The sequence below is a fragment of the Populus euphratica genome, unplaced genomic scaffold (genome assembly GCF_000495115.2).
Source record: "Populus euphratica unplaced genomic scaffold, PopEup_1.0 scaffold7.1, whole genome shotgun sequence".
NCBI lineage: Eukaryota > Viridiplantae > Streptophyta > Magnoliopsida > Malpighiales > Salicaceae > Populus > Populus euphratica.
Genome location: NW_011499871.1, coordinates 1,124,055 through 1,146,033, shown reverse-complemented (window position 1 = coordinate 1,146,033; position 21,979 = coordinate 1,124,055). Strand labels below are relative to the sequence as shown.

At 36.0% G+C, this 21,979-nt stretch overlaps 3 protein-coding genes and 1 long non-coding RNA gene across 5 annotated transcripts in view; 3 read left to right on the top strand and 1 right to left on the bottom strand.

The window, feature by feature from the left end:
* LOC105127317 (RING/U-box protein) overlaps positions 1-8,008 on the top strand; it is a 9,062-nt gene extending 1,054 nt beyond the window's left edge. Inside the window, exons 5-16 of the mRNA XM_011028569.1 lie at positions 194-243; positions 826-895; positions 1,546-1,655; positions 2,038-2,103; positions 2,516-3,087; positions 3,217-3,303; positions 3,461-3,536; positions 3,843-5,097; positions 5,214-5,288; positions 5,821-6,900; positions 7,086-7,804; positions 7,861-8,008. Of these exons, the coding sequence (XP_011026871.1) occupies positions 194-243; positions 826-895; positions 1,546-1,655; positions 2,038-2,103; positions 2,516-3,087; positions 3,217-3,303; positions 3,461-3,536; positions 3,843-5,097; positions 5,214-5,288; positions 5,821-6,900; positions 7,086-7,310 (3,666 nt within the window). The 3' untranslated portion in view covers positions 7,311-7,804; positions 7,861-8,008. The remainder of the gene's footprint in view (positions 1-193; positions 244-825; positions 896-1,545; positions 1,656-2,037; positions 2,104-2,515; positions 3,088-3,216; positions 3,304-3,460; positions 3,537-3,842; positions 5,098-5,213; positions 5,289-5,820; positions 6,901-7,085; positions 7,805-7,860) is intronic.
* On the bottom strand, positions 7,853-8,140 carry LOC105127318 (uncharacterized). Its single transcript, XR_842601.1, has 2 exons — positions 8,023-8,140; positions 7,853-7,961 (listed from the first exon to the last, which is right to left on the bottom strand). It is a non-coding gene; the product is annotated as an uncharacterized LOC105127318 (long non-coding RNA).
* A 743-nt stretch (positions 8,141-8,883) lies between these two features.
* On the top strand, positions 8,884-15,612 carry FTSHI1 (FtsH extracellular protease family). Its single transcript, XM_011028563.1, has 15 exons — positions 8,884-9,747; positions 9,839-9,923; positions 10,544-10,978; positions 11,100-11,153; positions 11,237-11,302; positions 12,069-12,164; positions 12,247-12,375; positions 12,739-12,791; positions 13,002-13,197; positions 13,333-13,447; positions 13,517-13,791; positions 14,069-14,152; positions 14,243-14,355; positions 14,442-14,691; positions 15,150-15,612. Exons 1-15 carry the CDS (start codon positions 9,089-9,091, stop codon positions 15,336-15,338), a joined length of 2,799 nt encoding a protein of 932 aa, XP_011026865.1. The 5' UTR covers positions 8,884-9,088; the 3' UTR covers positions 15,339-15,612.
* A 1,760-nt stretch (positions 15,613-17,372) lies between these two features.
* LOC105127313 (uncharacterized protein SLP1-like) lies at positions 17,373-20,654 on the top strand. Of its 2 annotated transcripts, none has more exons than XM_011028562.1 (4): positions 17,373-17,867; positions 18,279-19,633; positions 19,711-19,796; positions 20,144-20,654. In XM_011028562.1, exons 1-4 carry the CDS (start codon positions 17,726-17,728, stop codon positions 20,379-20,381), a joined length of 1,821 nt encoding a protein of 606 aa, XP_011026864.1. In that variant the 5' UTR covers positions 17,373-17,725; the 3' UTR covers positions 20,382-20,654. The 2 variants fall into 2 exon arrangements, with proteins under 2 accessions (XP_011026864.1, XP_011026863.1); XM_011028561.1 differs by having other exon boundaries at positions 20,141-20,654.
* The last annotated feature ends 1,325 nt before the right edge of the window (positions 20,655-21,979 follow it).

Genomic DNA, 21,979 nt, shown 5'->3' with positions numbered 1-21,979 from the left:
TTCCCCCCCCCCCCCCTCATTTTACAGTAAATTTTGTTGTTTTTCAAACGACTTGTCAAGGTATATATCCATCTTTTGTTTCTTATGAATTTAGTAGCTTTATTAGGTTACTTGGTTCTATAAGTTTTCTTGAAACTATCTATATCCAAACTTTGTGGAACTGATGCGAGACAGTTTCTGTTTGCTGATGAAGGTATATGATACCATCGGAAATAACAAAGTTGATGAGGACTCACTTTCCAGGTAGTACTAGTAGTAGTATATGCTTTGTGTGTTGTTGGTATTTCTTCCTGATTGAGGTAGGCACCATTTTTTAATGTTTGGTATTTACTGGCATTGCATCCTCACACTTAGGTGTCTACTATTCTTATCAATCAATCAAATATGATTTTTAAGTTCAGTGGAAGCAGCACTGTTGTTGCAAGTTGCAACCTTACAATATTAAGGTAGCTTCATATTTTGTCTAATTGATCTTTCTAATTGAAATAATCGCAATCCACATGAAGCTCCTCCTATTGGAGATTAATTTGGAACCCTGAAAGAGTTGTTGCTCAGATTAACAAAGCCATTTTAATCATAATGTTTAAGATCCTTGATCCATTGCATCATCTATTAGTCTGTGTTTATCAACATTCCAAATAATACACAAGTATGCAAGTTACTGACATACTGCAATTTCACTCTTTACCTTCTCATTTGTGATTGATTTTTGTGATTCAGTGCCAACATCTGGGTAATATTTAGCAGCAATTGAGAACTGAGGATTTGCTTCTGTTTAGGTTTTTCAGCAGTGATTGATTCATGTTTCTGTTATCTATGCTGCAGAGATGATGATTGGTCTATTGAAGGGAAGAACAACACTCTCTCCTTTCCATCATACTATATCGATGAAAATGTAATTATCATCCATGTGTTATCATTTTGAGGTTTTAGAGCTAATTACTGATCTGAAGTCTGAACCTGTTTGAGACTTGTGAACTTGTGAGCTAATTTATACAGAGTGACTTCCTCAGTCAGGTTTAGTAACATGATCACATTTGCTCAAACTTTGCCATGCCATCAAATTTGCAAAGTTGATTTCAGATGTTGATGCTCTAAGCTGGTAGCATTAGATGTATACAAGTTATTTATGTTGTTGGTTCAAGCCATTAGACTTCACAAATTGATATGTTCATCTGGAAATGGTTTATGCTCAAGGACCAAGCCTGTTCTGTTTCCAGATTAAATGCTACATGCAAAATGATTATACAAGTTCGAAACCAAATAAGACATTCATATAAAATTGCTCAGTTAATATTTCTAGCAGTTGGCTAGGCCCTTTCCTTTGTAGTTCATAGCATATCAGCTTATGGAGAGGGGGCCAGTGCCTAGCATAAACAGAATCAATCCAAGCACTGCAATGCTACAAATATTTCTTGGAAAAGTTGGTGATATTTCAGAAACCAAGACAATGTTTCATATAATTAGAGTTTTTATTCTATACAACTCGAATTCACGTGTCATTGTAATCATGATATAATTCTTATGCACTTTATCATTTTGTAGGCAGTTATCTGCTTGGATGGAGATGGCTGCAAGATACGAAGTGGATCAGCAAATATTGAGGAAGAATCTAATCTCGATACCTCTATTGCTTGCGATTCTTGTGACATTTGGTAAATTTTTATCCCTAAGGTTGTGCTTGATTTTGGGTTGAAGTGGGTTAACATTTAACCCCTCCTGACCTTGTTTAGTAGCTCTTAACACCCTTAACACTTAATTCCTTAACATTTAACCTCCAATTCTTAACACTGAACCAAACGCAACCTAAGTGATATTGTTTAGGTATATTTTATACATGTAGGTTGATGTGTTTAGAAATTCTACTTCACTATGTAGCTTATAGTGAGAGAAAAAGTTTTAGATGGTTGATTTTTTCCTTTTACTTTGTTAAAGGTGTCAAAAAGTAGCATTTAACCAAGATACATATTGGGTATGACAGCTTAGAGCCCTCCCAGAAACAAATTAATTGCCCTACGCTTTCTTGTCATGCTACAGGTATCATGCTTTTTGTGTGGGCTTTGATGCTGAAGGGACATCAGAGGATACATGGTTATGCCCGAGGTAAAACTATGAGGATGATTATTTAATTAGGCAGTGTTGGGATGTGACTTTGCTATGTCAATACAGTCCTATGACTTTTTGCTTGGAGATATAAACTATGGTACTCTGAAGAAATGTGCTTCTTCTATACATAGAAAACATGTTATGTATATAAAATGAAAGTTGAGTATGCTGCAATTGGCTTTTAGTATTCATGGAGTGCTGCAAGGGGTTTTGAATAACCCTTTCTAATGTTTTGTTAGGTGGGCATCTGGTGATGTTCTTCTATTATATCATTTTATTTAAGCTTTCTATGATTAGTCTACAGACATCTGATGCTCTGATGTAGATTTCTAAGCTTGGACTCAGTTTTACTTAAGCCTAGGTTCCTCTGTGTCATTTGCTAATGCATCATGTTTTTGGTTTGATGCAGATGCACAGTTGGTGAAGTGCCACAGAATCCTGATGTAGCTTCGCTACAGAAGCCAAACAATCAGTGTTATTCAGAGAATTCTCACAGTAGTAGTTTTGCTGAGGCTGAGGCTGCTTTTTCTGGAAAGATGTCTGTATCTATCGCTGATGCTGGAGAAACAGCTGTTGTTGTCTCAATGGTTGGAGGCACTAAATGGACTGAAGAACCAAGTAAACCAACCCTTGAAGTTGATGAGAACCTGATGGATGATGCAGTTAAACCTGATGGCAATAGCTACAAGGTAGAAAGACAATCTAGCAAAAAGACTGATGTACAACCAACCATGGAGGCACCGAAACTTGAACTGTCCTTGTCGTGTGATGCATCCTTCAGTCACCTATCTACTTCCTTGGTGCTTGCTGAGTTGAAGACCATTTGTGATGATGGAACAGTGAATGAACCAATTATTGGTGATGGTGTTGAAAATTCTTTGAGAAAGTTGTTTAATGATTCCCCTGCCAGAAACAAGCTGTCTGGAAAGGAATCTAGTGAAGATCTTCATCTTGGTTTATCTTTGGGCTGTTCTTCATCTGGTAATTATGCATGTTTAATATCTGTTCATCTTTCCTTTTCATCCACACAATAAAACATAAGTGATAGTTTTGTCTCTTTTGCATGCTTGAAAGTGTCTAATTGCAAGAATTTTTTTGTGCTATTAACAGGTTACATTATGACCAATGAAACTGAAGATCAAGGGACCATTGAAGTACAACAGCAAAGTCTTTCTGAAGAATCTTTGCTAAGAAGAGGTATTGAAGAGACTGTTTCAAACATTAAAAGGAATCCATCCAGACCATTATTTGGCTGTGGAAAGTTAAATGAATTTCTTGTAGGAAACTATTTCACATTTTGTTGACTTTTGGATGTGTATTTCATTAACTGTCCTATTTCTAAAATGTTTTTCAGATGAGAAGATTCTACCAATTGCTAATGAGGAGGCCATGAAAATTATTGGTGTGAAGAGAAAGCATGCCACTTGCAGGTTACTTGAAATTGAGTGTTTTCATCTTTACTCACTATTCATGTTCACTAACTGGGTGTCAAGTGTTGTTTGACTTTTGCTTCTCACTCAAAGTAACTCTTAAATACCGTCCCCCTCCCTCTCTCTCTGTGTCCCAAAAAATATAACAGAAGAAAAGAATCACTAAATTAAAAAAACAGGCAATAAGTAGTTGATATACTGGTTCACTGGCTTTTGTCTTTTAAGATGAATACTCCTTCCAGTAGAAGTTTGTGCTGTTGATCATTTTTGTCTTTTTCCTATTCTTAAACTCTTTTTGGTTGTTAGTGATGATGCTGTTAAGACTGCTGATGATAACGAAGACAATGCTAAGAATGAAGCTGCAGTTCTTGCAAAGAAGACCAGAATCAGCAGGAAGTTGCAAATAACTCCTAAGGACCAGGACAGTGCACTTCTTCCAGTAGATTCCCAAAAGTGCCCTGCCAAAATAGCAGTTCCAAAAAATGTCAAATTAAAACGATCTCTTGAAAAGCAAGATGTCACTTCTGATATAATGAGTGTGGTTAAAGGGACTGGTCGTAGGACTTTAAAGGGGCTTGCTCACCAGAGTCCTCCAGATAAATCATCAAAAGATGGGGAAAATGCAGCGGGCTTGAGAGTGAAAAAGATCATGAGGAGAGCTGTGGAGGACAAGGAATCATCTGTTGTAGTTCAAAACCTTAGAAAAGAAATAAGAGAAGCTGTGCGTAACCGATCTTCTGATGAAATCGGGGAAAACCTTTTTGACCCTAAGCTTCTTGCTGCCTTCCGAACTGCTGTAGCAGGATCCACAGCTGAACCAGTGAAGAAGTTGCCCCCTTCTTCTCTTAAGGCAAAGAAGTCCTTGCTGCAGAAGGGTAAAGTTCGTGAGAATCTGACAAAGAAAATATATGGAGATTCTAATGGAAGAAGAAAACGTGCATGGGATCGAGACTGTGATGTTGAATTCTGGAAGTATCGCTGTATGAGGGTTACAAAGCCTGAAAAAATTGCAACTTTGAAGTCAGTTCTTACTCTTCTTAGAAAGAATCCAGAAGGCTCAGAGATGGATCAGGGATATGAATTCCAGGAGACCAATCCCATTCTTTCAAGATTATATTTAGCAGACACATCTGTTTTTCCAAGAAAGGATGATATCAAGCCTCTCTTAGCTTCTACAACTACAAGTAACACTGAACAGAATAAAGCTCAGGAAATTTCAATGGATAAAGTTCGGAAGCCATCTCCTGATGATCATACTCTTAAATCTGCAGGAGCAAATAAAGTATCATCAAAGCTTGTTGTGCCTTTAATTCATGATAAAGGGCTTAAGGATAAAGTTCTCAGCACAAATTGTCAGCCTGCTTCTAGCAAAGCACAACCGGTTGGATGTTCCAAAGTCAATACACAGAAGGAAAAAGGTGCTCAATCTGATGATAAAAGGATGGATAAAAGAAAATGGGCCTTGGAGGTGCTTGCAAGAAAAAAGGCAGTTTCAGGTAAAACTGCAGCAGATGAAAAACAGGAAGACAGTGCAGTGCTTAAAGGAAATTATCCTTTACTCGTATGTACCCCTCTCCCCCTTAAACCAGTTTTTTCTAGCTGTTTGATTCTATATGACATTCTGCAAACTGTTCCTAATTCTTTCTTATTTTCCCCTTCTCTGGTTGCTGTGAGCAGGCTCAACTGCCAATTGACATGAGACCGGTGTTAGCATCCTGTCACCACAATAAAGTCCCCATATCGGTTAGACAGGTATGCAATGCATTGTGTGCCTGCTTTTTCGTAACTAAGCTGGTTGTTTTGCATGGACGGTAAACTTTTCTGGAGTCATGTTTTAGGTTTGCTCTTCTATGGAAAAAAAAAAAGAATTTGCAGAAGTAGGCTATGTTTTCTGTTTAAACTTGAACTGCCCATTTGGAAAGATGGTATGATGTGGATAGACCACATTATTGTTTCCTCAGTTTGCCATCATTCAAACACCTCTGCCATCACCAACCTGCTACTCTTGTTACTCACTGCCCTAGCCTCCAGAACTGTGTGTTGCCTATTCTTCAGCAGTCAAATTCTCACCTCTAGGAAATCCAATTAGGTTGTGGATTCGGCAAAATTTAACTTCGATTTGGCTGTTTCACGTGCCAAACTTGTACTGAACACGAAGTTCTCTATACTCATCCATTTCTCAACCTCTAATTTTTAAGCTCCCACTCAAATGGTTTTCAGATTTTTCACTAAGTAACTGTGTGCTTGGCTGTGCTTCGGCTAATTCCAATCTCTTGTTGTACAGACACAACTTTACCGACTGACAGAGCACTTCTTGAGGAAAGTAAATCTGCCAGAGATTCGCAAAACTGCAGAAACAGAGTTGGCTGTTGCAGATGCAATTAATATTGAGAAGGAGGTTGCCGACAAGGCAAACAGCAAAATAGTATATTTGAATCTTTGTTCTCAGGAAATAATGCGTCAATCAGATGACAGAAAGTCCAATAGAGCCACGGTATCAAATTCTTCACCATCTGCTGTCACTGTTGATAGATTAGAACAAGATATCGATGAACTCCCAACGGATCCTGCAGTTTTAGATGCATTGAGAAACGCAGGACTCTTATCTGATTCTCCTCCAAGTAGTCCCCATCATAAAATGAAGGTTTCCAATGAAGTAGATGATTCCTCAATGCAGATCAAAGAAGAAGGGCCTGATAATGTATTTGAAATGGATTCTCATTCAGATGTTGATATATATGGTGATTTTGAGTATGATTTAGAAGATGAAGACTACATTGGTGCTACTAATTTGACAGTCCCCAAGCTAATAGTAGAAGAAGGCGAGTCAAGGATGAAAGTAGTCTTCTCCACTCTTAAATCTGAAATGCCGAACAATTCTCAGGATCTTGAAGGTTGTTTGACTTTGGCGAATAAAGAAGAACTCAAGGACTCTGCCTCCTCGCCAAAGATTCATGTTGATGCAGGCATCATCAGCACAACCATGGAGGGTGGAACTAATAGGTCTTGTGCTGATTCAGAATCTCTACCTGGCGAAGAAGGTGAAGAACCTTCTCCTGCAGAATGTGATGAACTATATGGTCCAGACAAGGAGCCTCTGATCAACAAATTTACTGAAGAAGCATCTAGAAATCTACATGAGCTGGCTGACCCTGAGGCTTCAACTAAGCACAAAGGTTCGGGAGAAAATGAAAATAATTCATCAAGACAAGATGGGAATACCAATGCGACCTCTGCTGGTCACACTTGTGATGGAGAAACCACGTGTGACCATTCTCAAACAGCTGAAAGTGGCCGTAAAAAGGATAGTTCTAAGACTAACACTAACAAGCAGGGTGACATTATCAATTCTGTTTCTAAGAAGGTACAAGTTGATCTCAACTTCTCTTCTTTCCTTGTCTTTTTATTTAGTTACTTATTTTTTAATGAAGGTGTGTTACAACGCTGTGGATGCAATGAAATTCACCGGAGGACATAAGTTTTCAAATCTGTGTACTATTATTTTCCTTGCATACCTACTTCTGTTGACTGGTCATTCTAACTTTATAGGTTGAAGTGTACATCAAAGAGCACGTCAGGCCACTGTGTAAGAGTGGCATAATCACTGCTGAACAGTATAGATGGGCTGTGGCAAAAACTACTGATAAGGTTATGAAATACCACTTGAATGCGAAGAATGCAAATTTTCTAATCAAGGAAGGTGAGAAGGTGAAGAAACTTGCTGAGCAGTATGTTGAGGCAGCACAGCAAAAGGAAAGGAGTGATTCCGTATGACTAACCCTTGTCCTTGGAGCTTCTGCAGCATGTTTTTGTTCTCCAGTCCAAGTATTCTACCCTTGACTATGGGATCCAGCTCAAGTCGTTGTTGATACTGCTCTTGTATGCACCGAAATTTGAAAAACGTGTTCAAGCAGGAGGTTTTGTTTCAATGCCTAGCCCATTCGATCAGACTTTACCAATGGTGATCCCTTCTTCATCTGAACTACTTGTCCCTGGACAACAGGAGATGGAAAATGCAAACACAACTAATTGATTACAGTCAAAACTACAGAACTGGACCTGCTTGGAATTTTGGACCCAAGCATCCGCAGATTTATTTTATCACCACGGTCACTTCACAAGAACTCCAAAAAACAAAGAAATCTCTCCCGCAAGGGAGATGTATGCTGTAACAGATGAAGACATGACAATTCCGAAACGAAGAAGAGCTGGGCGTTTGGAGCTATTTCTATGGATGTGAAATAACAATTGATGTGCGCGGAGGAGTGGTTATGCGATGCAAATCATTCCAGGATGTGAAATAACAATTGATGTGCGCGGAGTGGTTATGCGATGCAAATCATTCCAAATGCATGGCATAAGCTCAGTGTTTCGTTTGTGTTGATTTCATGAATGCGTTGTATGTTTTGTATCATGTACATCTGCCTGTTGAAACAAAGTCTATTTGGATGAAACGAGTTGGGTTTTCTCCTCCTCGTACATCTGCCTGTTGAAACAAAGTCTATTCGGATGAAACGAGTTGGGTTTTCTCCTTCTCGTCTCCTTGAAGGCCAACGCCATTTTCACACAAATGTCTCGAATGAAAACATAAATTTCTTTTTAGAGACTATCGTATCCGTATCGCGGTGGTTTTTTTATTTTTGCCAAAAAAATTAAAAAATTATTTGGTTAGTGAAATAGTTTTTGTTTTTTTTTTCAATGAACTTTGTTTTAAATTGTGGTTTTGTAAAACTTAAAATAATTTATTTTTTATTCTTAAAGATCTAATTTTTATTTATGTTATATATATAAATTTATTTCACAACACTTGTTTTTTTAAAACCTACCTCAGGTACAATGCTAAACACATTCCTAGAAGCCTGGATAATTTTTGAAAAAAAATAAGAACTTTGAAAAAAAGAAGAAGAAATCTGCTTAAAAGAAATTAATTCTTAGAAAAAGTCGTGCTCATGAGAAGAAACAAAAGAGCGCTGCTATTCTTGCAAGCTGAAACAGGCTTGTTTGTTTTTGTCATCGGAAAGTATTTTTATAAAACTTTATTTTTTAATTTTAAATTAATTGTTTTATGTTTTTAAAAATAAAAAATATTATTTTAATATATTTTTAAATAAAAATATTTTAGAAAAGCACCAGAATACCAACACATGTGCAGCAGGAATGGAACGTGCACGTTAATCCAATTCTTTTATCCATTTTGAAAGCAGTCACGTATATTTTAGATTTTGAAATCTAATTTTAGCACTAAAATTTGATTTTGGTCACTGTGCATGACAGATTTATGTGCCTGTGTGTGGCATGCATCATTTGGATGGAAGAGCAACATTTGCATTGGGGAAAAGGAATAGGTTGAGTACACAGCATGGATAAAACTTTTTATTTGGGATGAAAATGAAGGTTCTGATATATATTGCGGATTAAACTGTTGTTATCCATTTTTATCAATCAGTTGCCCTTCTGACCATTTCATTTCAACTCCACCAAAAATCCCCAATCCCATCCATGAAGGTCTAATTTCTTAAACCCTAAAATGCAATTGTTGTAGCTGCAAATAAATGACTAGCATTGACACTCTATTCTCTCTCAGGGTTTGTCTTCCCAAACCCTATAAAAAACCCTTAAAATCCCCTCCAAAATTTCGATCGAAAACCCTATTTCTTAACCGATCACTCAGAGTCTTATGCGAGGTGAATTCAGCCTCCACGGCACAGTCAGGTGACACTAACAAAGAAGATTTTGTCACTAGAGTTTTGAAGCAAAACCCTAGCCAAATTGAACCCAGATACTTAATCGGTGACAAGTTTTATACTTTGAAGGAAAAACAGGATTTGAGCAAGAAAAAAAATGTGGGGCTTATTGAGATTGTGGACAGGTTATTGAATTTGAAAGGAAAAGTGAAAAAAGAGGGAAATGAGAGTGAAAATGAGGAAAAAGCTGTGTACTTGAAGGATATTTTGAGGGAGTACAAGGGAAAGCTTTATGTACCTGAGCAGGTTTTCAGTGTAAAGTTATCTGAAGAAGAGGAGTTTGATAGGAATTTGGAAGAATTGCCAAAAATGGGATTTGAAGATTTTAAGAAGGCAATGGAGAGTGATAAGGTCAAGTTATTGACTTCAAAGGAAGCTGCAATGGGTACTTATGCAAATGATTATAGGGATTTTATTGTTGATTTGAAGGAAATTCCTGGCGAGAAGAGTTTGCATAGAACAAAATGGTGGGTTTTAAGTCTGCTAGCTCGCATTAAGATTTGGTGCTTGTTGGATGTTTTTATGCATTGTTTTGATGGTATGTGGTGTTTTATGTAGGACAATGAGATTAAATGAGAATGAAGCTCAAACACTTTTGGAGGAGTATACGGGTCCATTCTATGAAATAGAGAGGCATATGGCGGTAATTAATCTTTCAGCTTCTCTTCAATTGATTTTGTCAAAGATTCCTTAGTTGTAATATTTATCAGATTGAGAAGAGAGCTTTTCTGAGAAAGTTATGTCTCATCGATGAACCGTTTTCAGGTACAGGATGATTTAGGTACATGACAGTGAGCTTGCAAAGCTTAAAATTAAATACGGATGTGAGGTCAATTGATACAAATTCTTGTATAGATATAGCCAAGCAAAACATTAGATAGTCATTTGTCTTATGCCAAATAGAAGTAGAGATGCCAGATTGGAGATTAGATCATAGATCTAACATACATTCTGAAATTTGCTTTCTTCAATTTATGTATGGAATAATTAGCAGAGCTATATAATACATGAAGTTTACATCATAAAACATTATAATTAAGGCATTTCTTTTCAATAGCATTCTGCAGTCACAAAATTTTCATCAAAGACGTGAAGTTTACATCATAAAACATAATAATTAAGGCATTTCCTTTCAATAGTATTCTGCAATCACAAAATTTTCATCATAAAACCTTGCGCATATGTATGAAGTTGAGGAGATGGAGGATTATTTTTTCACTGGAGCATATATGTTTGTTGCTTACTGCTGCTTCTTTGTTGCAGTCTTCAGTAGGAAAGTTGCCAGAGTACCCTCATCCAGTGGCATCTTCCATATCTAGCAGAATGATGGTAGAGCTTGGAATGGTGACTGCTGTGATGGCTGCTGCAGCAGTTGTTGTTGGAGGGTTCCTAGCTTCTGCAGTATTTGCTGTTACCAGTTTTATCTTTGTGGCAACTGTATATGTTGCATGGCCTATAGCCAAGCCATTTGTTAAACTGTTTCTTGGTATAATCTTTAGTATTTTAGAGGGAGTTTGGGATTATGTGGTTGATATTTTCAGTGATGGAGGGCTCTTCTCTAAGTTTTATGAATTCTACACTTTTGGTGGTGTCTCTGCCAGCATTGAAATGCTAAAACCAATCATGCTCGTGCTTTTAACCATGGTCCTTCTAGTCCGTTTCACTCTTTCAAGAAGACCTAAGAACTTCAGGAAGTGGGTAAATGTTTCTTCAGCCCCTCATTTTGTGATGTTATATGCAATGGGTTGGTAATCTCTGAATTTATGCCTTTTTATTTGTTCAATGAATAATGTACTGATTTAGCATCTATGTTTTGCAGGATTTATGGCAAGGAATTGATTTTTCACGTTCTAAAGCAGAAGCTCGTGTTGATGTTAGTTTATTTTTATTGCACTTATCACCAATCTTAATAAGTTGTAAGTGAATTATTTAAACATCAGTTCAATATTCTCTCAGGGTTCAACTGGAGTTAAATTTGGTGACGTGGCTGGGATTGATGAAGCAGTAGAGGAGCTTCAAGAGGTATTCTTACAGCTTATCTTGATTGCTTGTATGATAGGCTGGTAAACATGTTTAATAACTGAATTGTGAAATATTTGATTTTTTTTCCTACCAATTTTTCCATGTCTGCTTTTGCACTAAGCTCGGGCATCTTTTTCTGGAAGATAATCAAGGAAGCTTGGAAATTACCGTCTATTGTCGTTTACATTGACCACAAGTATTAAACCATTGAGCTGAAGTTCTGCTCATGAACTTGCACTCAACTACTACACCTTTTTTTTGGCCATTCTCAAATCAACGAGGTCTTGAAGCCAAAGTAGTTGATATCAGCTTCATGAGTCATTTAATGGACCCTTCCCTTTGTAGAGCTGTATTTGTTCTGGGAGACAGAAAAGGTTAAAGTTTCAAGTTTTTTCAAAAGCTCAAATTACTGGGAGATTAGCTTGATAAGTTTTACCCAATTGGTGTTTTATGCTTGAAGGTTCAGAAATCATCTGTCAACTATCATGAGTTGCGTTTTTCTTTCTTAGTCTCATTTTTCCAAGCATGAAGGTATTTTGCTTTTATCAGTTTCATAACACACATTCTTCCTTCAACCACCCTCTTAACTGTAAGTTCTTCTATTTGTTCTTAAACGAATGATGTCTTCCTTGTGAATTCTGTTTATTAATGTTTATTACATCAACTTGATAGTCATTTATTGATATCTTTTCTTTAATCCCCTTCGAATAAATTTGCATTTTTGTTTATTGAAGCTTACTGGGGTCTTTAACAATTTTCTAATCAGTTGGTGAGATACTTGAAGAATCCAGAACTGTTTGATAAAATGGGAATAAAGCCTCCACATGGAGTGCTTTTGGAAGGTGCTCCTGGATGCGGCAAGGTTAGTAATATTGTTCTGCCAGTCTGGGAATTTTATGGTGAAGTTTTCTATACAAAATTAAAGGTTTATAATAATTTTGCAGACCCTGGTTGCAAAGGCTATAGCAGGTGAAGCTGGAGTTCCATTTTACCAAATGGCTGGATCTGAATTTGTTGAAGTTTTAGTTGGTGTTGGTTCTGCTCGTATCAGGGATCTTTTCAAGAGAGCCAAGGTAAATACACTTTGGTATTGACTAGCAGTGTATCATTAATCATGCCTTGTTGCTAGTTGTCCATTGTCTGGTAGTCCGGATTTCATTGTTTTACAATAGTAATTCTATCCATGATTGCTTCTCTTAGATATCAAGGAAATTGATTTTTCTGGAATGCATATTTGGACTTGTATATTTGTAAAGAATCCGTGTGTCATGTGCATATGCCATATTTTATTTATGGAAAAGATTTCAACTGGCAATTTTACTTGTGCTGATAATGTATAGTCCTTGAAAGCTTGTGGGCATAATTCCATGCATCCAGTAATTCGTGGTGTCTGTCTGCTTTGAAAAAATTATTGAGAATGTCTTTTTTCCATGCAGGTAAATAAACCATCAGTTATTTTCATTGATGAAATTGATGCGTTGGCAACTAGGTATGGATGCTCTTGTTGGTTACTCAAAGTGAATAGTATAGTTTTACCCCAGTTGAATTCATATCTTCATAACATTGTACCACCCAACCTCTATCACTGTATCTGTGGCCAATTGAACTGTTGACCTTATATTCTTAGGCATACCTCTTTAGCCTGTGCCTGAACTTAATTTGACTATAAATGATTTCTGTCTATTTATTCTGTGATCAGGCGGCAAGGGATTTTCAAGGAATCTACTGACCACCTGTATAATGCTGCCACTCAAGAGAGGGAAACTACATTGAATCAGCTTTTGATAGAGCTTGATGGGTTTGACACTGGAAAAGGTGTTATATTTCTAGCTGCAACAAATCGTAGGGACTTGTTAGATCCAGCACTTCTTCGGCCAGGTCGTTTTGATCGCAAGGTGTTTTTATGCTCTGCTTTTTAGTACCCATTGCATTTTATGGTTTCTGGTGATATATAGACTTTGAAATATGTATTTAACTGAATCTATTATTTTTGTTTTCCTTCTTCTTTTTTCTTTTTTTGCTCTTTGCAGATAAGAATTCGACCTCCTAATGCTAAAGGGAGATTGGAAATTTTGAAAATCCATGCAAGCAAGGTGAAAATGTCAGATTCTGTTGATTTGTCTACTTATGGAAAAAATTTACCGGGTATGTATTTTCTTTTGGGTTCAGTTGTTTTTCGAGTTCAATGTCTGATATCCTGTGAGCAATTATCAGGATGGACTGGAGCAAAATTAGCTCAGCTGGTCCAAGAGGCTGCTCTTGTGGCGGTCAGGCAAGGGCATGCGGCAATTCTTCAGTCAGACATGGATGATGCAGTAGACCGACTTACTGTTGGACCAAAGCGTGTAGGAATAGAGTTGGGTCATCAGGGGCAGTGCCGTAGAGCCACTACTGAACTGGGAGTTGTGATGACATCTCATTTGCTTAGGCGATATGAAAATGCAAAGGTTGAATGTTGTGATCGGATTTCAATTGTCCCTCGCGGTCAGGTACCTTTTCTGTTCCTGTAATATCTGTCCTCTTCTTTTGGTTTTTATAAGTTCTCCTTGCATGCCCTGTTACATTATGCCCAGTAGAGGTGCACGCATACTGGATGCTCCCTTCAAATTTTCTATCATCTCATGATATGTCCATTGTCATGTAATTTGATGGTTACCACATTTGCTATCTATTTCTTTGAACTGGTCTGAATGATGCCATCTCATTATACTTATCTTAGGTATTTGTTTGGTTCTATCTGCTAATTTGTGTGGAGTGGTTGTGCAGACATTATCACAACTTGTGTTTCATCGACTTGATGACGAATCATACATGTTTGAGCGTTTACCTCAGCTGCTGCATCGCCTTCAGGTGTGAACTTAAGGTTGTCTAGTCTAGGACTAAGACTTCTTTCTCGGATTCTGTCAGATTCTTTTTTCTTGATTTCATATCCATGTGAAGGTTTTTCTTGGAGGGAGGGCAGCTGAAGAGGTCATTTATGGACGGGATACATCAAGGGCATCAGTTTCCTACCTTGCAGATGCATCTTGGCTTGCTCGTAAAATTATAACTATGTAGCCACTTGATCCATTGCTAGGCTATTTGATTTCCCACTTTCTTACCTGGCATTAATGCATGGTCTTCCTTCATCCTACAACAGATGGAACTTGGAGAATCCAATGGTAATACATGGAGAACCACCTCCTTGGAGAAAGAATGTTAGATTCATGGGCCCACGGCTGGATTTTGAAGGATCACTTTATGATGACTATGACCTAATTGAACCCCCTATCAACTTCAATTTGGATGATCAAGTTGCCCAAAGGACTGAGAAGCTGATATGTGATATGTATGGAAGGACAGTTTCTCTGCTAAAACGGCACCATGCAGCTTTGCTCAAAGCTGTGAAGGTAACTGAATGTGGATTGTCAATTCGTGTTTCATATTTTCTTGACTTCAAAATTTTAAGGGATTCAATTCTGAAAATTCATTCTCCATTGTTGAAAAAGTAAAGCTCTAGTATCAATGAAACTTCATTATTGGTTTTGCTTCTTTTTCTAGGAGTTATTCAATTTTTTGTTTGTTAAGGGATCAACGTTGTTACTGCCTGCAAATATGATGAATTGGATGAATGCCATCTTGTGCTATAATGTTATTTCATAATCTGCATTTTCTGTTCCCAGCAAGATCAATAAAAATATAGGAAATCAGTGGGAACTGAAAATAAGAAACCTGTGTATTATACACAAACACACACACTAGAAAGCTGTTTCCATGATTAGATACACACGATGGTGTTTGTTGTTATGCATGGAAGAGGGGCTGCACATAAACTGACTAATAATTTTTTGTTTACTTTGTGCTGCAGGTTCTTCTTAATCAGAAGGAAATCAGTGGAGAAGAAATTGATTATATTTTGAACAATTACCCTCCGCAAACACGGTTAAGTCTTCTTCTGGAGGAGGAAAATCCAGGAATCCTTCCCTTCTTCAAACAAGAACTGGAGAATGAATTAGATTATGCGTTGCTAACAACATCAGAAGGAAAAACCCCATGATTACACAGCAGTTCACCACTGCATGAGAACAAGAGCGAGACGCTTGAAATTTTGCTGTCTAGTAATGGATGATGGTTATAATTGTTTTGCACTTGACTAGTTTCATACCAGTGTCATTGCCCGGGTAGAGCGACACCGAGATTGAAAAAAATGTTTATATTTTGATGACATTAGAGATAAAACAATGTTTATATGTTGATGCTTGTACCAAACATGTTTGTTAATCTTCACTTGACTAAAAAGTTGATCAAGGCCACTCGTCTTCTTGAGTGAATGAACCCTTCGCCAAATCTGATCGTAGGTGATTTTCCCATTGCGGGCATCAATTTTTGTTCAGACCAGAAGAGCCACGAGGGCCTCCATCCAGATAGAACTCTAGCAATACCATTCTCTATGCATCTTGATCGAGCCAATAAAAAAAAAGAAAAAAAAAGAGGTGCAGAATGAGTCCTTTAAAATGAGAAAAAGGAAGCAATCATAAAGAACAGTCGGACAATAAATTGTTGTTTTGGGGCACAGCAAAGATGAAAAAAATCAAGGTGAAGTTAGACAATAGCGCACATATTAACCCTGTATTGATGAGTTTGTCTCCACGCCTTCCGAGCAGCCTTTCGCATATAAGAACCCGTTTGGTACCTATAAGAGAAGGTTGCCTCTTTATTATATCTAATATGGTTATGTTTCCCGAGAAATTCACATAATTTGATGCATTGTAAGATATCCAAGATAAAATTGACTGGGTGCCGTATTTTTTTAGATATGATATTTATTATATATTGTTAATATTATTATGGGTGATAAGTATTAATTACTTTTTAATATGTATGTGTATATTCATGGCTTATTATGGAAGGTTTTAAAAGCACTAATTGTTGTTAATTTTGAGAGGTTGAAAAGGTTAAGCATCTTGAAATGATATTAATATAAAATAATATCATCGATTATAAAAGTGTTGAGAATATTAGTTTGTTCATGAACATCTCAAACATATTTCCAAGCTAAAGTGATATTAGTATTGACTTTTTTAAGTATGGTATAATTCCGTTCTCAAGATAAACAAGTTAAGATAATGGTACAGGTTCTTTCACGAGCTGTGTAATGATTTTTAGATGTAATTACATATATAATATTATATAGGAATTAGTTAGGATTGAATTGTGTTAATTAGATATATGATATGGATGTAATTACATTTTACATTTAATTATTTTTTAGATTGAAATGTGACTGAAAAACTAGTGAATTGTGGCTGGAAAAATTGTGTTGGTTACGTGGAATTTTTTTACTTTTTTGGCAAGGAGTTAGATTATACATGTTCTTAATAAGTCACAAATGTTTTTTTATAATTAATAGTTTATAAATATTAATTGTGATTCATGAGTCATAAATATTTATTGCATTATAGATAATATTTATAACTTAATCAGGAGTGTTATATATATATATTGTGGTAAGAAAAAAAAAACTTCTCATGGATACTCGCTTATTAAGATAATGTTTTTTTTTTTGCAATTTAATTATGTTTTTGAAAATTTTAATTTTTTATTATTTTTAAATTATTTTAATGTATTAATATTAAAAATATATATTTTAAAAAAATAATATTATTTTAATATACTTATAAAAAAAATATTTTAAAAAATAATATTTACAACAATTTTAAATATTGTCCAAGTGTTGTGCCTATTTAAAAGAAAGATAAAAGTTGCTTTTAAAATATATTTTATTTAAAAATATATAAAAATAATATTTTTTTATTTTTTAAAATTTATTTTTAACATTAACATATTAAAAAAAAATATAAAAAATAATAATTTAAAACTGAAAAAAATATTTGTAAAAAAACATGTATGCCATCTACAATCTAAAAGAGCGTTTCACGATCGGGGTAGGCGCAGGGGATGGTTGGATGATTGTAAGTGTTTTGAGTAGATGCGGATGCACTAAAACCCAACCACGTATTGTCATCCTATTTGTAGGTTTTGACACTCCCTCCCATGCTGGTGTACAATAAATATAAACAAACCCTAGAAAGTAAAGGTCAGAATCTTCCAAGATTATCCTTGTGAGTGACCTTTAGAACTAACATAAAGTAAGACAGTTTGGTAAACAAAAAGACCCCGAGCTAGGCGCCTTTTATATGGACAGCCAGTAGTTGGTTTCCTGTTCCCGTAACATTTGGAGTTCGACAACATCGCATCGGACTTCTTGTAATTATCCTTAGAACTCAAAGGATTCACGTTACAATCCGAAGCAAAGTCGGAAACCACCAACATACTTTTCCCCATCCCTGCAGAGAGGAGATAAGATAGGAGGACATCGAGAGACAGGACAGCCAAAAAGAAAAGGCCAGAGAGGCACCCCTGTTTCTGTGCTGACGAAGAGGCATGAAAAAACCTTTCTCATTCTTAAACAACAAAAACAGAAGCAGCAATTCAAGGAGGAGAAGTTTGTATGAGCTACGCTTGTCTTTGATTCTCTTACTTTGGGGTCTTCTCTTCTCTTTCTGCGCTGGTCATGAAAATCAAGGTGAGATTTCTCTGTTTTTTTTTTTATTCAAGTTTTTCATGCTTGATTTTTTCTTCCTTTTTGTTATAACCCATCATTTTGTTTAGGATTTCTACAAACCCATTTCTTCTGTCTTTATTTGCACGTAAATGTTCTTGATTTTCTGCTATCCTGTGTTTGGTTGCCTAGAAGATCGATGGAATGGAAATATTGATGAAAATGTTGAGGTCTTTGAGTTTCTGCTGTTTAGTTTCTAAGATAATGAACTTAATTAACGAAATAATTATGCAAGACAGTCACACTAACATCTAGCACTTTTATATCTATGTTCTGTTCCTTTGAAAATTTATTTATTTATATTGTCTAGAAGGGGTGCCAAATTGGCCCTTTTTATGCATGATATTCAATTGATATTGATTAAACATTTTCCAGGGAATTTGACTCCTGACAACAGTAGCATACCTTTTTCTAGTGATCTTAAAGATACTACTCTTCGTGGTGATGCACCTTCACATGATGCAATTACAAGTAATAATGGTACAAATGGAATTCTGCTAGAGGTCAATCTGTCTACCAGCAGTAAGAATGCTACAGTTCATACTGACTTGGGAAATCAGAAGTGCCCACTTCCAGAGACAAATAGATTACAAGAAATAATTTTGAATGCTTTAGGTTATGGATCTTCAGTGTATAAAATGCGGAATCCTGAAGAACTGAAGACAGGTAAACCGAAAGAAGTACCAAGTGGGAGACCTCAGCATTTGACTTATCTCAACTTCGACGAGTTCTGGAACACAATAAGACAAGAAAAGGGCAAAGTTATCCCCAAGCAGCTTGCTAACATCACTCATCGGCTTGAACCTGATGGAAGAGAGTATAACTATGCCTCTTTGACAAAGGGTGCAAAGGTGCTTGCGTATAATAAGGAGGCTAAAGGAGCATGTAACATACTGGGGAAGGATCATGATAAGTACCTTAGAAACCCTTGTTCTGTGGTAGAGAAGTTTGTTGTTATCGAGCTTTCGGAGGAGACACTGGTTGATGTTGTTAAAATTGCGAATTTTGAACATTATTCCTCCAATTTCAAGGATTTTGAACTGTCTGGAAGTTTAAACTATTCAACCAAAAGTTGGATTCCTTTGGGAAATTTCGTGGCTGCAAATGTCAAGCACATTCAAGATTTCAAACTGCCAGAACCCAAATGGGTGAGGTATTTGAAGTTGAATTTACGTAGTCATTACGGGTCAGGATTTTACTGCACATTGAGTGTTGTCGAGGTATATGGAGTAGATGCCATTGAGCGTATGCTTGAAGATTTCTTTGTGCCATCCGAAGAACCTCTTCCCATTGAATTGCCAAAGCCTAGTTTAACTGCAGCACCACATTTAAAGCCAGAATTAAATCAAACTGACAAGGAAAGTAGTGGAAAAGTTAGCAATGGGGTCGATAATGCTGGTATGGGGGCCGAGAACCTATCTGATATTCAACAATCCCATCCTGATGGGAAGAAAAGTCCTGAGAGTATAAACATAATTGCTGAGCCAGTAACTGAAGTTAGACAGCTACCAATTAGCAGGAAACCAGGCGACACTCTTCTAAAGATCTTGATGCAGAAGGCGAAGTCACTTGAACTAAGTTTAACTATGCTTGAGGGGTATATTAAAGAAACGAATCAGAGAAAAGGAGATATTATGCCAAAGCTTGAAGAAGAGCTATCTGGAATTTCATTGCTTGTGGAGACGACCAGAACAGAAATTAGAGATCTCATGGAATGGAAGGAGAAAACGGTATTGCTTGACTTCCAAAATATTCAAAGAGGTAATTTCTGCGATTTCCTAACCATCGGTTTGGTTTTTATTTTCAGGATACAGTGCTCATGGAGTACCAGTCATGGAAAGCCGGTGTCTCATCTAGTATGGATATGTTGGTCAGAGAAAATATGAGGCTAAGGTGGGAAACATCAATATTATAGTCAAAATTCGTTTTCAAATACTTTGGGTTATTATTTTCCCAGACTGTCTGCTATCTCTCATTTATTTTCAAGTTGTCCTAGATGAAAAATACATCAAGCATTTTCTTTTGCATGCCATGCTGTTCCCTGTTGATGTTGATGTAATCTTTTAGCTCGTTTAACCATTTAGATGATAATCTACAATGATTTGCCGATCCTCTACTTCTAATATCATGTTGCTTTCACTCTTGTTCAATAAATTTTACCGTTTATTCACTCGTTCGGATGGCTGACAAGCTTTCCCGTTTGTCAACCCCCCCCCCCCCCCTTTCAATCCTTTCAGCAGATTGGACATCGAAAAGGTTGCAAATGATCAGGCAAATCTGGAAAGTAAAGAACTCGCTGTGCTAGCCATGAGTCTTTTCTTCATGTGCTTTTCAACTGCCATGCTAATCTCTGCAAAAGTTTCAAAATATTTAGGAGCAGCTTCAAATTCAGACAAGGCATGCCGAACCAGCAGAGGTTGGATGATGATACTAGTTAGCAGCACCATGATAATATTCATTACAATACTCTCCAGCTAGTCCCTTCGTCGTGGCTTGAATTTTTCCCCAGAGCATTGCAGTCAGCTAATGTAATGCTTCGGGGTTGCGATATTATAAGAACCACAACGACTTTCATTAACTTGTTCTGTAGGTGGTGTTCGTTTTTTGTAGCTCTAGAAAATCAGGTCATTTGTTGATATTTGGCTTTGGCCTCCTTGTAACTGTACACGAATGTAAAGAATGTTGTTATTGTCTCTGTCTTGCTTTAATCTTGAATGAAGGTGTGGTAGTGAAGAATGCTGCCATTTTTCCTTTTGGTTTCTTCAAATTCCATGCATGATAACATGAGAAGGTAAAGACAGAGGATGGAGCCCAGAGCAAAAACAATATAATATTTTTTTTGAAAGCAGTGATGATATGCATCGGGAAATTCTTAACATGAAAAAACAAATAAGCTCCGTTACAGCCACAGGAGATGTAACTTCAGGACATCTTGAACATATTTTTTTGAACACTTTGTTATCATAATATTAAGAACATCAATTACTAGCCGCCACGTATAATTTTATCCCTTTTTTTTCAATTTAATATTTGAGTTGCATGTTAAAAACACATTTAGTTGTATAAAAGGACCAGCAATGTTTGGAGGAGTGATTAATTTTATTTTTTTTTGGAAATGCATTTAAATATTTTTTTATTTTAAAATTTTATTTTTTACATGAGTACATTAAAATAATACTTTTTTATTTTAAAATTTTATTTTTTATATGAGTACATTAAAATAATACAAAAAAAATAATTTTTTTAAATAACAAAACAGTAGTTCAATTGCTACAGCAAACATGCTTTAAATCAACCCTTAAATAAAAATAAAGCTAGTATCAAATTTCCCCTCAAAAAAATGTTTACATCAATCTGTGTGTGTGATGGTCTATTACAACTCTATAGATAGGTTTATTTACCCTTTAAGTTCCCTACAAGATGAGACGATTCTTTTCTTATAAATGAGGTATAATTTAGATGAAAAGACCTAATTGAGAAATTCTGAAACTTGAAAGACAAAATTTATACAAAAAATTGTTTAGGGACAAAATTGATAATACAATAATTGGAAAGTATTTTTCAGATTTCTCTTAAAAATAAACAAGCCCAATAATCCTCCTGGCTTAATTCTGTTTTGTACAGTGATACCTTTAATTTTTAACTCTAAGCAAATTACATCACGTATAATCACATCCAACAAACAACTAATGAATTAGTTATTTTTCCCTTAATGATTATATCAGACAAATTATATCATATAGGTTTGTTTTTTTATTTGAATTGACACTCGCATAATCGTGATCTTCATGATTTTTTTTAATGCAAGTGAATTTTATTTATATAAATTTATATATATATATATATAATTATAAATATTTTAGGATCAATTGATGATGTATTACATATCGTAGTAGAATTTTGTTATGAATTTAACTAGATGTCCAATAAATCTTGGATTCAAATTCAAAAAAGATGCTAAATTCTTTATTTTTTATAAATGTAAATGTTCAAATGTTTACTTAGTTCCTAGATGCAATAAGAGAGAAAAAGGTTGCGAGCCATCCCATTGGAGAAAAATCCCACAAAACATAAAA

Coding starts and splice junctions, on each gene's coding strand:
- FTSHI1 (XM_011028563.1), top strand. CDS start 9,089: ATGACTAGCATTGACACTCTATTCTCTCTCAGGGTTTGTCTTCCCAAA. Junction 9,924..10,543: donor AAATAGAGAGGCATATGGCG/GTAATTAATCTT, acceptor TCTTTGTTGCAG/TCTTCAGTAGGAAAGTTGCC. Junction 12,376..12,738: donor ATCTTTTCAAGAGAGCCAAG/GTAAATACACTT, acceptor TTTTCCATGCAG/GTAAATAAACCATCAGTTAT.
- LOC105127313 (XM_011028561.1), top strand. CDS start 17,726: ATGAAAAAACCTTTCTCATTCTTAAACAACAAAAACAGAAGCAGCAAT. Junction 19,634..19,710: donor TGGAATGGAAGGAGAAAACG/GTATTGCTTGAC, acceptor TTTTATTTTCAG/GATACAGTGCTCATGGAGTA. Junction 19,797..20,140: donor AGAGAAAATATGAGGCTAAG/GTGGGAAACATC, acceptor CAATCCTTTCAG/CAGATTGGACATCGAAAAGG.